This window comes from Piliocolobus tephrosceles, chromosome 8 (assembly GCF_002776525.5).
Source record: "Piliocolobus tephrosceles isolate RC106 chromosome 8, ASM277652v3, whole genome shotgun sequence".
NCBI classification, from domain to species: domain Eukaryota; kingdom Metazoa; phylum Chordata; class Mammalia; order Primates; family Cercopithecidae; genus Piliocolobus; species Piliocolobus tephrosceles.
This window is the reverse complement of record NC_045441.1, coordinates 11,521,813-11,538,423: the sequence shown is the minus strand read 5'-3', so window position 1 is coordinate 11,538,423 and position 16,611 is coordinate 11,521,813. Positions and strand designations below refer to the sequence as shown.

At 58.6% G+C, this 16,611-nt stretch overlaps 2 protein-coding genes across 4 annotated transcripts in view; both read left to right on the top strand.

Annotated features, from left to right (window-relative positions):
* DTX2 (deltex E3 ubiquitin ligase 2) overlaps positions 1-7,002 on the top strand; it is a 50,416-nt gene extending 43,414 nt beyond the window's left edge. For all 3 annotated transcript variants that reach the window (XM_026456628.1, XM_023218723.2, XM_026456627.1), the window contains 5 exons: positions 1,411-1,490; positions 3,309-3,467; positions 4,443-4,604; positions 5,373-5,462; positions 6,387-7,002. In XM_026456628.1, the coding sequence (XP_026312413.1) occupies positions 1,411-1,490; positions 3,309-3,467; positions 4,443-4,604; positions 5,373-5,462; positions 6,387-6,614 (719 nt within the window). In that variant the 3' untranslated portion in view covers positions 6,615-7,002. The remainder of the gene's footprint in view (positions 1-1,410; positions 1,491-3,308; positions 3,468-4,442; positions 4,605-5,372; positions 5,463-6,386) is intronic.
* Positions 7,003-12,175: 5,173 nt separating this feature from the next.
* UPK3B (uroplakin 3B) overlaps positions 12,176-16,611 on the top strand; it is a 6,117-nt gene continuing 1,681 nt past the window's right edge. The window contains exons 1-5 of the mRNA XM_023218728.3: positions 12,176-12,361; positions 12,527-12,676; positions 13,268-13,493; positions 14,695-14,774; positions 15,632-15,761. Coding sequence (XP_023074496.1) covers positions 12,262-12,361; positions 12,527-12,676; positions 13,268-13,493; positions 14,695-14,774; positions 15,632-15,761 — 686 coding nt within the window. The 5' untranslated portion in view covers positions 12,176-12,261. The remainder of the gene's footprint in view (positions 12,362-12,526; positions 12,677-13,267; positions 13,494-14,694; positions 14,775-15,631; positions 15,762-16,611) is intronic.

Here is a 16,611-nt window from a genome sequence, read left to right as displayed (position 1 = left end):
GGAGGTGTGGGTTATGTGGGGGTGTGGGGGGTGTGGGTGGAGTTGGGTGTATGTGTGGGGAGTGTGGGTGTGGATTGGGGTGTGTGTAGGTGTGGGGTCTGTAGGAGTGGGGGGTGTGAGTGGAGGTGTGGGGCGTGTGGACGGGCATTGGTGGGTGTGGTCTTGCGGGCAGCTTCCCTCCAGGTCACAGCAGCAAATGCCATCACAGCAATTCCAGCTTGGTTACATATTCGTCTTTCCCATTTGAGATCAGGGAACCGAGGCTCAGAGGTGACATGATTCGGTCACAGCAAGAGAACCAGAATCAAACAAACCGTGCTGACTCCAGCCTCCACCCCACCAGGGCAGCTCCCTGCCAAACTGCCCCCTCCCTGGCCCTTTTTGGTGTAGGGGGAGTTCAGCAGGTGCAGCTGTGAGCCCTCAGGCTTACAATTCTCTGCAGCCCCTGATGATGGCCATGAGCTTGGGTTCAAACCAGAGCCCCTTCTGGTCCTGGAGTCTGGAACCACCAGCAGCCCCACCATGACCTTGGGGTGGAGCCCCTGTCAGGAGCGCCTCCACGGGCGGCACTGGGCTCCCGGTTCCTCTTTCACCGCCGCATGGGCTTGGCTGCTGGCCTCTGTGGTTCTGCTACCCCCGCTACCTAGAGAACCCCCCGGGCCGCGCCGATCTTCACCAGCTCGGGGAGCTTCTTGTCTGTAGGAGGGACTTTACTGGATGCGGGGTTTGGTGTTTATGGAGATGCAGCCCTTCTCCCTCCAGCTTCGTGCACGTGTGCACAGACGGCGAGCGAGGCCGCCAGGGTGGGCTCCTGCCACAACTCGGCCCCTCCCCAGAGTGGCTGGACTTAGGAGCTAATCCGCACGTGACAGACCCTCCCCGTCAGTGGCAGGCATTTCCCGGGACAGTATCGGTGTAGCAGTCGGCGTGTGTGCGGCTGCCTGTACATGCTGGGCCCCAGACTCCCTTCTCCCCGCGATGTTCATGCCAGGGTAATGCAAGTTGAATCAAATTGTGCTGCCGCAACGCCCCCTGGAGTATTTGTGCCGAAGCTGCTGTCTGACTCTTTGGCGCAGCCTCAGAAGCGCCTGTGTTGGTTTCCTCACTGAATGTGCGTGGGGTTGCGGCTCCCAGGAGACTGTGCTGCTATTTCTGCTCTTCTGCATCCTCCAGGGCTCCTGGGGCTGAGCCAGGTCCCTGGACGGTGGGACTGGGTAAGGCTTTGCCCGGCGGAGCGCGGGGCTCTGTACCTGGTGCTGAGCTCTCCCGTCCTGCACACTGGCCTCCCTGTCTGGGACCCTCTCGCATTTCCTCCTGGCAGCTTGGACCTTTCCTTTGCCTTCGTCGCCCTCTGGCCTCCTCTCCAGCCTGTGTTCCTCAGGATGCTGCTTATGTACTTCTCTCTTCTAGGAGGGACCCCGAAGCCAGAGCCACAGCCAGAGCAGGTCATAAAAAACTACACGGAAGAGCTGCAAGTGCCCCCAGATGAGGTTTGTGTCTTGGGAGCCGGGCTGCCTTTGTTTCTGTTTGCGAACAACTCCAGATGGAAAGAACATCCGCCCCTTCTCGCTTGAAGGGTGCTTCCCAGGTGCCTCTGGGTGCCAGGACCTTGCTCCAGCCCCTTTGGTTTCATCTCCCAGCCTCCTGAGACCCATATCGTTATGGTCTGAGCTTTGCACTTAAGGAGCTGTGGTCCTGAGCAAAGTCCCTCCTCTCCCGGCCCTGGCCTCTCTATAGCCTGATGGCCGTCCTGGGAGCAGGAATCCCGGAGACAAGGGATGGGCCAGCCTGCCCCACTCTCTGCTGTGTGGATGCTGGTGTAGAAGTGAGGTGGCCTCGTCCCGGTGGCTGTCCTGCCCCTCCAGCTGTTGAGAGAGCTGGTCAAGGTTCCTATAATTTTTTTATTCTTAAAGACGGGCATGTGCTGTCGCCCAGGCTCAGTGCAGTGGTGTGATCACAGCTCACTGCAGCCCTGTCCTCCTGGCCTCCTGTAATGAACGGGACCAGTCAGACTCCTGTTGCTCTTCCATAGAACCTGAACCTCTGCTGAGCCACGTTTTGGGGGCTGCGGCATCCCTTTCCCCCGATTTTAGTGGGGAACCGTGGAGATACTGTTGGGGGGGTAGGGTGAGTGGCTAGGAGTACCAGTACCCAGGCCCTCTTCAGATACTGGGGGGCGGGTGAATGGCCAGGAGTACCAGTACCCAGAGATCTTCAGATACTTGGGGACGGGTGAAAGGCCAGGAGCCCCAGTACCCAGGGACTCTTCACTTGTGTCTCTCTCCAGTCAGTTGAGTCCATGAAAAAAATCTGGTAAGTAAAGCTTTGGACAGGAGCCTCAAAGTCCTCCTCATGCGTCCCACCCCTTCAGCAGGCCCTTGCCACATTCCCTCCTGCCCAGTGCTTGGTTCTGTCTCCGCCCTGGTGCCCATCTGGTATGACTGGGCCGTTTCACCCCAGGCTTCTCCTTTCCAAGCTGCCGTCTGCACAGCCAGCACGTAGCTCAGATAGTGGGAGCACTCCCTGCCTGGAACCCCCAGCAGGATCCCCAACTTACACACAGCCCCAGCCCCTGAGTGTGGCAGCCAGAACCCCGAGGGCCCGCCTCTCCCTGATCCTGTCTCATCTCCTGCTCCCCCCTGCCAGCTTTAGTGCCCATGTGCCGGCTCCTCGTTCAGAACGTCCTCCTCCCTCTTCCCAGGTGCCCGCTCTGTGCTTGTCCATCTGGCAATTTCTGTCTCCCTTGCACGACCCCACCCCGAGGGCCTCCCCTAGGATCCTGCCCTGTCCGTCCTCCCCATTTGGTGGCTCCCGCTGTCATGTCGGGCCTGTGCTGCTGTTAAGCTCTTTAAGGGCACAGGTCCCGGTGACTCACCTGTGTTTCCAGCCTGTGGAATGGACGATTTGTGTTTCCCCTGAGATGGAGTCTCACTCTGTCGCCCAGGCTGGAGTGCAGTGACACAATCTCAGCTCTGCAACCTCTGCCTCCTGAGTTCAAGCAATTTTCTTGCCTCAGCCTCCCGAGTAGCTGGGATTATAGGCGCCCACCACCACGCCTGGCTAATTTTTGTATTCTTAGTAGACATGGAGTTTTCCCATGTTGGCCAGGCTGGCCTCACATTCCTGACCTCAGGTGATCGGCCTCCCAGAGTGCTGGGATTACAGGCCTGAGCCACTGCGCCTGGTCTTGGAATTGACTTTGACCACACTTCCAGCATTTCAGCACATGAAAGCGTCTTTTTCCAAGACTGGCCCTCGTCAGCCCAGCCCACTGTTGGTGAGCATGACCTGTGTTTGGTCTCCTCCAGGACTGCATCATCTGCATGGAGAAGCTGTCCGCAGCATCTGGGTACAGCGATGTGACTGACAGCAAGGCCATCGGGCCCCTGGCTGTGGGCCACCTCACCAAGTGCAGTCACGCCTTCCACCTGCTGTGCCTGCTGGCCATGTACTGCAATGGCAACAAGGTGCCCCCACTGGCCCGGGGTGGAGGCGGGTGGCCTGCCCCCACAGTCCTGAGCTGTCCACACCTGCAGAGGCGTGAGGGTTCTGGGGGTGGCTGCGGGGACAGGCCTCTGCAAAAGATGGTGCCGGGCATGGGGCCAGCTTGAAGACCTTTCTAAAGGCCTGGCCGACTCTCCCAGGCCTGCCCTACTCACCTAGACCTGCCCCATGCTTTAGAAAGGGGGACCAATGGGACTGGTTCCCTCCACCCCTCCAATGAGGCCTGAGGAGATTCTGGGCTTCTCCAAGCCTCAGGGCACCGCCTCCCCCTCGGCCACTTGTAAGCGCTGCACACGCTGTCGCCCTTCTTCCTTAGAGCGTCCCTGTGCAGTCAGCATAGTGCTCATGAGGGAAAGGCTCAGAGCAGGGGCCGTGCCCAGGTCGCCCCGCTGGGAGGTGGGAGCCAGGCCTCGAGGCAGGGCTGACCCTGGGTCCCATGGCAGCCTACACGTGAAGAGCCACACCCAAGCCGACCCCCAGCTGCTGTCCCTGCAGCGGCCTTCAGGCAGGATGGGCAGAGTTTGGAGGCTTAGAGAACCAAGTCATGTGGCGCGTCAGAGCCTGGCTTGGCCTTCCCTAGTGTCTGCCGTCCTGGGCAGCCAGGGCCCAGCTCCGCAGATCAGACGCTGCAAGGCTGGCTGTCAGACGTCAAATGCATTTCACCCGTGGAGACTTCTGCTCAGGATCCGAGTTTTCACACTCACCACCTGTCTCCTGATAGCATGCTCCTTTAACGAAAACGGCATAATGAGGTGCTGGTGTAAAACAAAGCTTTCCAGGGAAGCTCTTGGAATCCAGTTTCCAGGCGGGAGGCTGCCAGCAACTCCCTGGGATGGCGGCCGGCCGGTTCCCAGGGCTCTTTACCATCTGACGGTGGAGGTGACGGTCTTGGCTGCTCTCAGACAGCCAGCTCAGTGGGTCGCGTCTGCCTCTCTCAGGATGGCAGTCTGCAGTGTCCCTCCTGCAAGACCATCTATGGAGAGAAGACGGGGACCCAGCCCCAGGGAAAGATGGAGGTATTACGGTTCCAGATGTCGCTCCCCGGCCACGAGGACTGCGGGACCATCCTCATAGTTTACAACATTCCCCATGGCATCCAGGTGAGGGGCCTTCCTGGAGTCCCCCACTCCCGGCCACTCCTCTTCCCACCCCGCCCACGTCCCAGCAGTCTGCCCCTGGATCAACGCTGAGGATGCCCATGTGGCCAGGCTCAGGCCCCCAGGTCCCCTAAGGCCAGGGCCATGGAGGGCCAGGAATGGGGAGGCAGTGCCAGGGCTTAGGGCAAGCTCTTAGGGCTGTGGCAGCAGAGAACTGGCCCTCCACTCTTTCCCGAACCAGGGAAGCCTTCCTGGAGGAGGAGCCATCTTAGCTAGACTTGTTTTGGGCAGAAGGGCAGGCAGTTCAGTGGGAGGAACCCTGCGGAGGGGCTGGAGAAGCAGGGCCACAGCAGGGTGTGCATTGAGGAACCTTGGGTTGGGAGTGGCGGGGCCAGGTGTGTGGGTGTCAGGAGCCCAGGCACAAGGCCCCAGCATCCCTGAGGAGAACCGGACCAGCCCTGGCCCTTTCAGTCTCCCATCTTGGGCAGAGGTGGATGGCAGGGTCTGGGGCAGGGTGGGAAGATAACGGGGCAGCGGGCAGTGGGCACCGGGTACCAGTCAAGGTCCACCCGTGGTGGATGCAGTGGTCTTTTTGTCTTGTGGAACCGTGAGCCTTTCCCCTGGTTTCCCTCCACTTCTCCACAGCTCAGAGGGAAATTAGAAGCATTCGGAGTTGGCATCTCGGAACCGGGGAGAGGCTGGAGCAGTGCGGGGGCCTGTCCCTGTGCGGGCTCTTGGAGCACCCTATCCTGGTGTCTGTTCCTCCTGCAGGGCCCTGAGCACCCCAATCCCGGAAAGCCGTTCACTGCCAGAGGGTTTCCCCGCCAGTGCTACCTTCCAGACAATGCCCAGGGCCGCAAGGTAAGTGCCACTACGCGCCCCGGGGGTGAACAGGGCCCTGACCACGCAGCAGGAGGCCAGACGCCACACTGGGCTCTACTACTGCAGTGGAGGACAGAGGCTGAGGCCGGGCTGGGTGTCTGCTGCTCTTTTCTGGGGACCTGCTGTAGGTACAGGGAGGGCAGCCTGGACCTCACTAGAGCCTCAAGGGAGGAGGAGAGGCCATCGCCTTCCAGCACCCTGCTGGGTAGGGTCAGGAGCTCCTGAGAGTCAGAGGAGGGACTGGGGGCTGTGTTAGACCAGGTGACCAAGGAAGGCTAGAGCAGTCGTGTCTGCCCTGAGACCTGAATAGGGACTTTGCGACTGCAGAGAAGGCTGGGGATGAGCCTTGCAGGCAGGCAGGACAGCTGGCGAGGAAGGTGGGAGCCCGTGGTGAGGGCGTGAAGGCAGGGCCACCCCCCAGGCCAGCCCCAGGGGTAGAGCTGGTTCTGAGCGCCCAGGGAAGCCACGGAGGTGGAGCTGCTGATAGAGCTTTGGAAAAGCTCCTCTGGCCGTGAGAATGGGCTCGAGGTGGCGAAGCTGGGGGTGAGGAGAGGGCAGGGAGGCCTGGATCCCACCAGGGAGGGTGGATGGGCAGGCGCTCGTCCAGCACCGGCTCTGGAAGCAGGGAGGACTTGAGCATGGTGCCTGGGCATCAGGACCAAACGATGGCAGTGCCCGGCACCGAGGCAGGGTGGGCTGGAGCCCAGGCTTATGTGGGATCCTAACGTACTGTCCAGTGGGCAGTTTTGGGGTCCCCGCAGATGGGGTGAGTGCCAGGGAGTGGATGAGGTCACCTGGGAGGGGCTGGGATGGGAAGAACATGGTGCCAGCCTGTGCCTGCTCACTGAGCCCCTCTCACTGCCCGTTCCCTCCTTCCTCTTCCCCCTCCTCCTCCCCGGGCAGGTCCTAGAGCTCCTGAAGGTGGCCTGGAAGAGGCGGCTCATCTTTACAGTGGGCACGTCCAGCACCACGGGTGAGACGGACACTGTGGTGTGGAACGAGATCCACCACAAGACAGAGATGGACCGTAACGTTACGGGCCATGGCTACCCTGACCCCAACTACCTGCAGAACGTGCTGGCTGAGCTGGCCGCCCAGGGGGTGACCGAGGACTGTTTGGAGCAGCAGTGACCTTGTGCCCCAGCACACCCGCCTCTGGTGGCCACCCCGCTGCCCCATGGCTGGCTGAGTGGCCAGGCAGGAAGTGCCCAGCCTGAGAGGCTGGGAGGTTTGTTGGGGGCGTGGGGTGTGTCCCACCTGAAGCCGGGGCTCCCCCTGCCTGCCTCTCCTTCCTCCCCTCCAGGAATTGGGCAGCCCTGGGCAGTTGTACTCATGGGGGCTTAAGATGCAGCTACCTCAGTGCGCAGGGCCCGTCTGTCCTCTGGGGGCTGCTTCGGGCCTGTGGTGCTCGGGGCCTGGCGTGGGGCAAGTAGAGACTTCCCCAGCCTGGACGGGCGTGGGTTCTGGGTCAGCTTCTTTTACCTCAATTTTGTTTGCAATAAATGCTCTATAGCCAAAGTCAGCAGGTCCTGGGTGTGTGCATGAGTACGTGTGTGTGCACATTGTGTGTGTGTGTGCACGCGTGCCCCCCCACACTTCCTGCATCAGAGCAGGAGGAGGTCCCATGGGCTCATCGGCTCCCATTTGATTACTGAAGAACAGGCCACAGCGAGGTGTGGAGAAGCCCATGATACTGGACTGTGCTGCCTCCACATGCCCCACACTGATCGCCCTGCTGTGCCAGGGGCTGTCACCCCAGAGCACCAGCTGTCACCTTTGTGGCCCTGAGGTTGTGGTTCACAAAATGCCATCCACTTAGGATTGGAGCTGCTGTCTGTTTTACTGATGTGGACACAGGTTCAAAGGTGCAATGACTTGAACCAGGGATGGTGACACATGCCTGTTATCTAAGCTGCTCAGGAGGTCAAGATAGGAGGCTCACTTTAGTCCAGCAGTTTGAGACCAGCCTGAGCAAAATTGCAAGACCTCATCTCTGAAAAAAAGTCAGGCCAGGTGTGGTGGCTCATGCTTCTAATCCTAGCAGTTTGGGAGGCCGAGACAGGTGGATCACCTGAGGTTAGGAATTTGAGACCAGCCTGGGCAACATGGCAAAACACCGTCTCTACTAAAAATACAAAAATTAGGCGTGGTGGCGGGCGCCTGTAATCCCAGCTACTCAGGAGGCTGAGGCAGGAGAATCGCTTGAACCCAGCAGGTGGAGGTTGCAGTGAGCCAAGATCATGCCACTGCACTCCAGCCTGAGCCACAGAGCGAGACTCTGTCTCAAAAAAATAAATAAGCCGGGCATGCTGGCACCTGCCTGTAGTCCCAGCTGTCGGAAGGCTGAGGTGGGAGGATCGCTTGAGCCCAGGGGTTCAAGGCTGCAGTGAGCTATGATTGCACCTCTGCACTGCAGCCAGGGCAACAGAGCAAGATCCCATCTGTAAAATAACAATAATAAAAAGACAGAGATTGAATGCTTGGCTAGGTAGGTGGAATCCAGGCCAGGGTTGATCTGACACCATTGTCAAAGTTCTAATTGTTGACTCTCTTGGAATTTGGATCAGATATCCCCAGTCAAGATCGTGCTGCCTGTCCGGGAGGAGTAGTTTGGGCCTGGGACCAGAGGGATGGCAGGGCCACCTCGTTCCTGGCTGTGGGAAGCAGAGGCACTTTGGCCTTGGTGAGCCCCTTTCTCTGTTAAAAAATCTATTTTACAACATGTTGGTAAAAAGATGAATATATTAATGAATACTAGAGGATTTTCTCTCACCTAAAGGTTCATTTTTCTCCCTTCTGATTTAAAAAAAAATTAAAAATGTATGTGGGCTCGGCCAGGCGCAGTGGCTCACGCCTGTAATCCCAACACTTTGGGAGGCTGAGGCGGGTGGATCACGAGGTCAGGAGATTGAGACTATCCTGGCTAACACAGTGAAACCCCATCTCTACTAAAAGATACAAAAAATTAGCCGGGCGTGGTGGCGGGCGCCTGTAGTCCCAGCTACTCGGGAGGCTGAGGCGGGAGAATGGCGTGAACCCGGGAGGCAGAGCTTGCAGTGAGCCAAGATCGTGCCACTGCACTCCAGCCTAGGCAACAGAGCGAGACTTTGTCTCAGAAAAAAAAGAATGTATGTGGGCTCTTATAAACAGTGTGGGCCCATGGCACTATGCCTAATGGTAACGTGGTCCAGGAAAAAAAGGGTACTGAGGCCTCCCTAGAAGACCCCAGCATAGCTGGACCCCAAACTAGTTTGGTTCCACGTTTGATGTTTGTTCTTGAGACGGAACCTCGCTCTGTTGCTCAGGCTGGAGTGCAGTGGCGCGATCGCGGCTCACTGCAACCTCCACCTTCCGGGTTCAAGCTCTTCTCCTGCCTCAGCCTCCTGAGTAGCTGAGACTACAGACACCCACCACCACGCCCAACTAATTTTTGTATTTTTAGTAGAGACAGGGTTTCACCGGTCTTGAACTCCTAACCTCAGGTGATCCTCCCGCCTCGGTCTCCCAAAGTGCTGGGATTACAGGCATGAGCCACTGTGCCCGGCCTGGTTCCACATTTGAGACTCTGTACTCACATTGCCTGTGAGTGCAGGAGTTGGGGTGGGTGCCTGAACCTTGGATGCTTCTTGAAAGGATTCTGAGGATGAGGGTGGGAGAAAATATTTTCAAATCACATTCCTGATAAGGGTCTAGTATCCAGAACATATAAAGAACCCCTAGAACTCAGCAATAGGTTGGGTGCAATGTCTTATGCCTGTAGTCCCAGCACTTTGTGAGGCCAAGGTAGGTTGGATCACCTGAGGTCAGGAGTTCGAGACAATCCTGGCCAACATGGTGAAATCCCGTCTCTACTAAAAATACAAAAATTATCTGGGTGTGGTGGTGGGCACCTATACTTCCAGCTGCTTGGAGGCTGAGGCAGGAGAATTGCTTGAACCCAGAAGGCAGAGGTTGCAGTGAGCCAAGATTATGCCTCTGCACTCCAGCCTGGACCCTGTCTCAAAAACAAAAACAAACAAAAAACAAGAAAACCTCAACAAAAAGACAACCCAATTTACAAATGGGCAAAGAACTAGAATAGATGTTCCTCTGAAGAAGATAAATGGCCAGGCTGGGCACAGTGAATCACGCCTGTAATCCTAGCACTTTGGGAGGCCAAGGTGGGTGGATCACTTGAGGTCAGGAGTTCGAGACCAGCCTGGACAACATGATGAAACTGTCTCTACCAAAAATATAAAAAATTAGCCGGGTGTGGTGATAGCACCTATAATCCCAGCTACTCGGGAGGCTGAAGCAGGAGAATTGCTTGAACCCAAGAGGCGGAGGTTGCAGTGAGCCAAGATCATACCACCGTACTCCAGCCTGGCAACAGAAAAAGACATTGTCTCGGCCGGGTGCAGTGGCTCAAGCCTGTAATCCCAGCACTTTGAGAGGCCGAGACGGGCGGATCACGAGGTCAGGAGATGGAGCCCATCCTGGCTAACACGGTGAAACCCCGTCTCTACTAAAAAAAAATACAAAAAACTAGCCAGGCGAGGTGGCAGGCGCCTGTAGTCCCAGCCACTCGGGAGGCTGAGGCAGGAGAATGGCGTAAACCCGGGAGGCGGAGCTTGCAGTGAGCTGAGGTCCGGCCACTGCACTCCAGCCTGGGCGACAGAGGGAGACTCCGTCTCAAAAAAAAAAAGAAAAAAGAAAAAGACACCGTCTCAAAAATAAAATATAAAAACCATGAGATGCCACACTACACCCATTATGATGGCTATACCAAAACAAAAATAAAGCAATGTTGGAGAGGATGTCAAGAAATGAGACCCTCATCCACTGCTACTGGGAATGTAAAACGCAGCCACTTTGGCAAACAGAATCTCTGAAAGGAGCATTAGCGTGTGACCGCAGTTCCGCTCCTAGGTACGTACTCAAGAGCATTGAAAATGTCCCCACAGAAGCCTGCACACAGATGCTCATGGTAGCATATTTACAATAGCCCAAAAGAGGAAAAAAACAAATTATGCATCCACTGATGAATCAAAGTGTGATACGTTTACAGGATGGAATATTACTCAACTGTGAAAAGGAATGAAGCAATCACAGTCAAGGAGGAACCTTGTAAAAGTAAAAGAAGCCAGACACAGGCCAGGCGCGGTGGTTCATACCTGTAATCCCAGCACTTTGGGAGGCCGAGGCGGGCAGATCACGAGGTCAGGAGATCAAGACCATCCTGGCTAACACAGTAAAACCCCGTCTGTACTAAAAATACAAAAAAATTAGTCGGGCGTGGTGGCGGGCACCTGTAGTCGCAGCTATTTGGGAGACTGAGGCAGGAGAATTGCTTGAACCTGGGAGGTGGAGCTTGCAGTGAGCAAAGATTGCACTATTGCACTCCAGCCTGGGCAACAGGGTGACACTCTGTCGGGAGTTCAAGACCAGCCTGACCAATGTGGAGAAACCCTATCTCTACTAAAAATACAAAATTAGCCAGATGTGGCAGCACATGCCTATAATCACAGCTGCTCAGGAGGCCGAGGCAGGAGAATCGCTTGAACCCAGGAGGCGGAGGTTGCAGTGAGCCAAGACTGAGCCTTTGTACTCCAGCCAGCCTGGGCAACAAGAATGAAAACTCCATCTCAAAAAAAAAAAAAATGGGGGTGCCAGACACGGTGGCACACACCTGTAATCCCAGCACTTTGGGAGGTTGAGGCAGGTGGATCACTTGAGATCAGGAGTTTGAGAGCAGCCAAGCCAACATGGTGAAAAATAAAAAAGTTAGCTGGGCCTGGTGGCATGTGCCTGTAATCCAGCTACTCAAGAGGCTGAGGCAGGAGAATCGCTTGAACCTGGGAGGCAGAGGTTGCAGTGAGCCCAGATCACACCACTGCACTCCAGCCTGGGCGACAGAGGAGACGCCATCTAAAAAATAAATAATTAAAAAAAATAATAAATAAATTAGCCAGGGCATGGTGTTGCGTGCCTGTGGTTCCAGCTACTGGGGAGACTGAGGTTGGAGGATTACTTGAACCTGGGAGTTTGAGGCTCCAGTTATCTGTGATCTCACCACTGCCCTCCCTGGGTGACATATATATATTTAAGCCACTGAGCTGTGAAGGTATGTGAGTTATATATGTGAAAAATACACACACATAGTGCCAAAACCCGGGAGTAGTGTAAGTGGCGGGTTTGTCAGCTGTCAAGGGCTCTGCAGCCCTTTCTCTGAATCCAAGTTCTTCCTTTGGATGGGGAATCAGGGATGTGACCTGGGAGGATGTGACCTGGGAGGACGTGGCCTCGTCAGGGGCAGGGCCAGTGCACTGTGATGGGGCTGGGGCTGGGCAGGTTGAGGTTGCCCGCTACTCCCCAGTCCTGACTCTGGGTGGGGACAGACGGCCAGAGGGAGGCTCCTGGCACCTGCAGTGCAGGAATCTCAAGCATGTGGTCCTGAGCCCAAGTTTCCAAAAGCCAGACCTCAGGGCCTCAGGGCCAAGAGACTGGGAGGGGCCCCAATCCAGGCTCCGGGAAGGCCTGGCTGGCATCCGGGGGTCCAGTGGTCCCTCTCCCTCGGCCCTGGCAGTGGGGCTGGGCACTGGCCTGCCTCCCTCCAGAACCCCTCCCCCGCCAGCTCCTCCCTGCTGTGGGCTGGACTGGGAGGAAGGGGGTGGGGTGCGCGTACATTTGCAGGTGTTTCCAGCGCCTGGGGCAGCCTGATTAACCAGCTTCTCCAGGGCCAAGCTGCTGGGGGTGGGATAGAGCCCGAGGCAGCCAGACCAGCCCCTGAGCCTCCTGGATGCTGGCAGCTGTCATGGGGCTCCCCCGGGGGCAGCCTCTCCTAGGGCTGCACATGCTCCTCATGGCACTGAACTGTCTCCGGCCCAACCTGAGCCTGGGTGAGTGGGGGTCCTGGATGGACGCGTCCAGCCAGACCCAAGGGGCTGGGGGCCCTGCTGGAGTGATTGGACCCTGGGCGCCCAGCCCCCTCCGACTGGGAGAGGCAGCCCCAGGGACCCCCAAGCCCGTCTCCGTGGCTCACCTTTTGTCTCCTGTGGCCACAGAGCTGGTGCCCTACACACCGCAGATAACAGCCTGGGACCTGGAAGGGAAGGTCACAGCCACCACCTTCTCCCTGGAGCAGCCGCGCTGTGTCTTCGACGAGCATGCCAGCGCCAGCGACACCGTCTGGCTCGTGGTGGCCTTCAGCAATGGTGCGGGGACAGCTGTGGGGCCTGGGTGACGGTGACGGCCAAGGAGAGTGGTGGGCCCTAGGAGCCCCTCACCAGCAAGCGCCTTCAATGACTGAGCCCTTGTGGGGCCTATGGGAGATAGGTGTGGATGAATGGGGCTTTATCCAAAGGGGTGATATGTGTATTGAAAAATACACATATAGTGAGCACCAAATCCTGGGAGTTGTTTAAGTGGTGGGTTTGTCAACAGCTCTGCAGCCCTTTCTCTGAATCCAGGTAATTCTTCCTTTGGACGGAAAACCGAGGCTGCGACCTGGGAGGATGTGGTCTTGTGGGGGGCAGGGCTGGTGCACTTCGATGGGGCTGGGGCTGGGCAGGTTGGGACCGCCCGCTGCTCCCCACTCCTGGCTCTGGGTGAGGACAGAAGGCCAGAGGGAAGCTCTCCCTCAGGGGTAACAAAGTCAACTGTGGGACTGGACTGTCTCTGGGGGTCCTGAGGGAGGAGGTGGCATGGGGGGTCAGGGCAGGAGGGCGGGCGAACACAGAACCCCCGCTCATAAGCACAAAGCTGGTCTCTCCCGTCCTACCCCCATCTGTTCTTTCATCTTGCAGCCTCCAGGAGCTTCCAGAACCCAGAGACACTGGCTGACATCCCAGCCTCCCCACAGCTGCTGACCGATGGCCACTACATGACCCTGCCCCTGTCTCTGGACCGGCTGCCCTGTGACGACCCCATGGTGGGCAGTGGAGGCGTCCCTGTGCTGCGGGTGGGCCATGACCACGGTTGCCACCAGCAGCCTTTCTGCAACGCGCCCCTCCCTGGCCCCGGACCCTATCGGTGGGTGGTACCCCCACCACCGGGGCCCTGGGACTGGGGCTGTGCTTGGGGAGAAGGCGTTGCTGGGACCAAGGATGCTCTGTCTACCATATTCCCAGGGGTTCCCTGGCCCCTGTCCTCCCCTTTGCAAGCCCGAGCTCCTTCCACTGTAGAGTCAGCAACAGTGCTCACCCCAGCTGGGGCCGGGCAAGGCCCAGGAGGAGCGGGTGGGCACCGCGGGGAGGCGGGATCTTAGTCAAGGTGGGAGGGGGCAGCTTCCCCAAAGTCTGGGCCTCTGGCCCCCCCCACGGGCAGATCTGGCAGGAAACTCGGGGGCCGAGTTCAGACCCAGTCTTGTGGATATGAGGCAGGGAGCAAGAGAGGTGGCTCCCGCCCGCTCTTACAGATGAGGAAACTGAGGCACAGGAGGTCAAGTGGCCTGCCAAGGTCAGGGTAGAGTTGGGATGGGGAAGCAGGCTGTGTGTCTAGGTCAGGACTGTCGGGGCACAGGAGGAGGTGGGGTGGCCTCAGGAAGACCAGGCCCAGCAGGGAGCCGGGAAGGCAGGGCGTGGAGAAGCTGGAACAGCACCTCGTTCTACCCAGCCCCCCTCTGCCCTCTCACCCACTCTCCAGGTCCACCCTCTGCCCTCCTCGCCGCCACACCCTGGCTCAGCTTCCAGCTCCACGCCCCGCCCTGTCCCCCGCAGCCACTCTTTTCAGTGCCAACCTGCCAGGTCCCTCCCCACTGCCCAGACCTTCCAGAGCTCCCAGCCCTGCAAAGACACAAACCGAGCCCCTCTGTGGGGCTCCTCGTGCCCTCGGTCCTTGGGCTGCTGGTGACTGAGCCCCCCGCCCTCCAGCTACTGCTGCCCCTCTGGGAGGCCTAGGACCCCTGCCCATGTGCCTTGCTAAGCCACCTTCACCTGCACTTTTGACTCGTGGCATTCAGGAACTGGGGCCCCTAAACCATCCCCGGCCCAGGTCTGGTGTCTGGAGAGCAACTGCTCAGGGGGATGGGGGCTGGTGGCACAGGCCAAGTGGCTGGAGACATCTCAGGGGATTCTCAGAGCAGGGCCAGGCCACCGGCTGCTGCTCTTGACTGGCACCCCCACTCCACATCCATGGGAGGGGCCCAGAGGAGCTGCTGGGGGACCTGGCCCTGCCTGGGGTGGTCCCAGCCTCTGAGTCTCTCCCCTCCTCCCCCACCACCTCCCGTCCCCAGCGTGAAGTTCCTCCTGATGGACGCCAGGGGCTCACCCAGGGCCGAGACCAAGTGGTCAGACCCCATCACTCTCCACCAAGGTAGCGCTGGGCAGGAGGGGCACCCTGGCTTCTGTTTGCCCCCAGTGGACTCACCCATCTCTCTGTGCCACCTCGTCACCCTCTGCTGAGCTGGGCGCACCCCTGCTCCCACAGGGCTGGGGGCCTGGAGGCCATGTCCAAGTCAGGCCCAACCCCCAACAGATCCTCATGCTGGGGGCGTGGGGCACTGAGCCAGCCCCGTTGGCAGCGGCACCATCTCGGCTCATCAGCAAGCATTTGCCCACTCTTGGGCTCCAGCCACATTGTGGGCAGAGGCAGCCTCCCCACTGCTATAGGGAGTCAGGCTGTGTCAGCCCCTGCTGGGAGGGAGGAAGAGGGTGTGGAAGAGGTCAGAGTCAGGTCGGGGCTGGCTGGGGAGGCAGCCAGCTGGAGTTCTCAGCAGACCCCAAGGGGCGAGTGTGAATGTACCAGGCCCAGGAAGTTTCGAGTGCCGCGGCCCGGGTACATTCACACTCGCCCCTTGGGGTCTGCTGAGAACTCCAGCTGGCGGCCGCCGGGGCGGGGGCCGCCTGGGAGCCGGCTTCAGAGGTCAGGGGGTGTGGGTTGGAAGTCTCGTCATCTGAAGGCCTTGACTGCTGGGCTCCAGGGAGCAGGGCGGTGGATGAGCACGTGGGTGGGAGCAGCCTAGAAGGTAGGAGCAGGGCGGAGGCCGTGGTCCAGGCTGGCAGAGCACAGAGGAAGTGGGACAGGAGGTTGGGCTCAGGGGGGTGCCTCGGGATATGAGAAAGCCAGGCCTTGAGGCTAGGCAAGCATGGGTGGGGAGGGCGAAAGGGAGGAGGTGACAGCCAGCCCTGGGGTCGAGGGGCAACCTCTCTGAGCAGCTGGTGTGTGTGCAGGGAAGACCCCCGGATCCATCGACACCTGGCCAGGGCGGCGAAGTGGCAGCATGATCGTCATTACCTCCATCCTCTCTTCTCTGACCGGCCTCCTGTTCTTGGCCTTCTTGGCAGTCTCTACCGCACGCTTGTGAGTGGGGACACCCCCTCGGGCCCCTCTCTCACCCAAAACCCCTTCCATTGAACTGGTCCCAGTGTCTGGAAACCCTCCAGGCATGCCATGGGGTTTATTTTATTTTTGGTAGAGACAGGGACTTGCTATGTTGCCCAAGCTGGTCTGGAACTGCTGGGCTCAAACGATCCTCCTGTCTCGGCCTCCCAAAGTGTTAGGATTACAGGCGTGAGCCACCTTGCCCAGCCCGATGCTATAGTTTCGAGCTGGGCAGCGCCCCTTCCAGGGCCTGTGCAGGGAATTCCCACCCTGAGTATCTCGCACTTCGGGGGTCAGTGATGGGGGCCAGCAGCCCCTCTGTGGACAGGTTCAGGAAGGCCCGCCTCATTCAGGCCCTGTCTTTCAGTATGTCCTCAGCCAAGGCCCTTCTCCTCCCAGGCCTCACCTCTCTCCTCTGGTGGTTTAGTAAGCTGATGCCAGGGTAGTCAGAGGCACCTGGAGAGGTGGTCCTCCGATTGGTTCTAGAAGGGAGGAAGGAGGGATCAGAGACTGCAGGTGAGGCTGGGCGTGGTGGCTCACGCCTGTAATCCCAGCACTTTGGGAGGCCGAGGTAGAAGGATCACGGGAGGCCAGAAGTTCAAGACCAGCCTGGGCAACGTGGTGAAACCCCGTCTCTACTAAAAATACAAAAATTAGCCGCGTGGGGTGGCGCGAGCCTGTCATCCCAGCAACTCGGAAGGCTAAGGCAGGGGAATCACTTGAACTCGGGAGACGGAGCTTGCAGTGAGCCGAGATTGCACCACTGCACTCCAGCCTGGGTGACAGAGCCAGACTCCATCTCAAAAAAAGAAAAAAAAAAAAAAAAAAG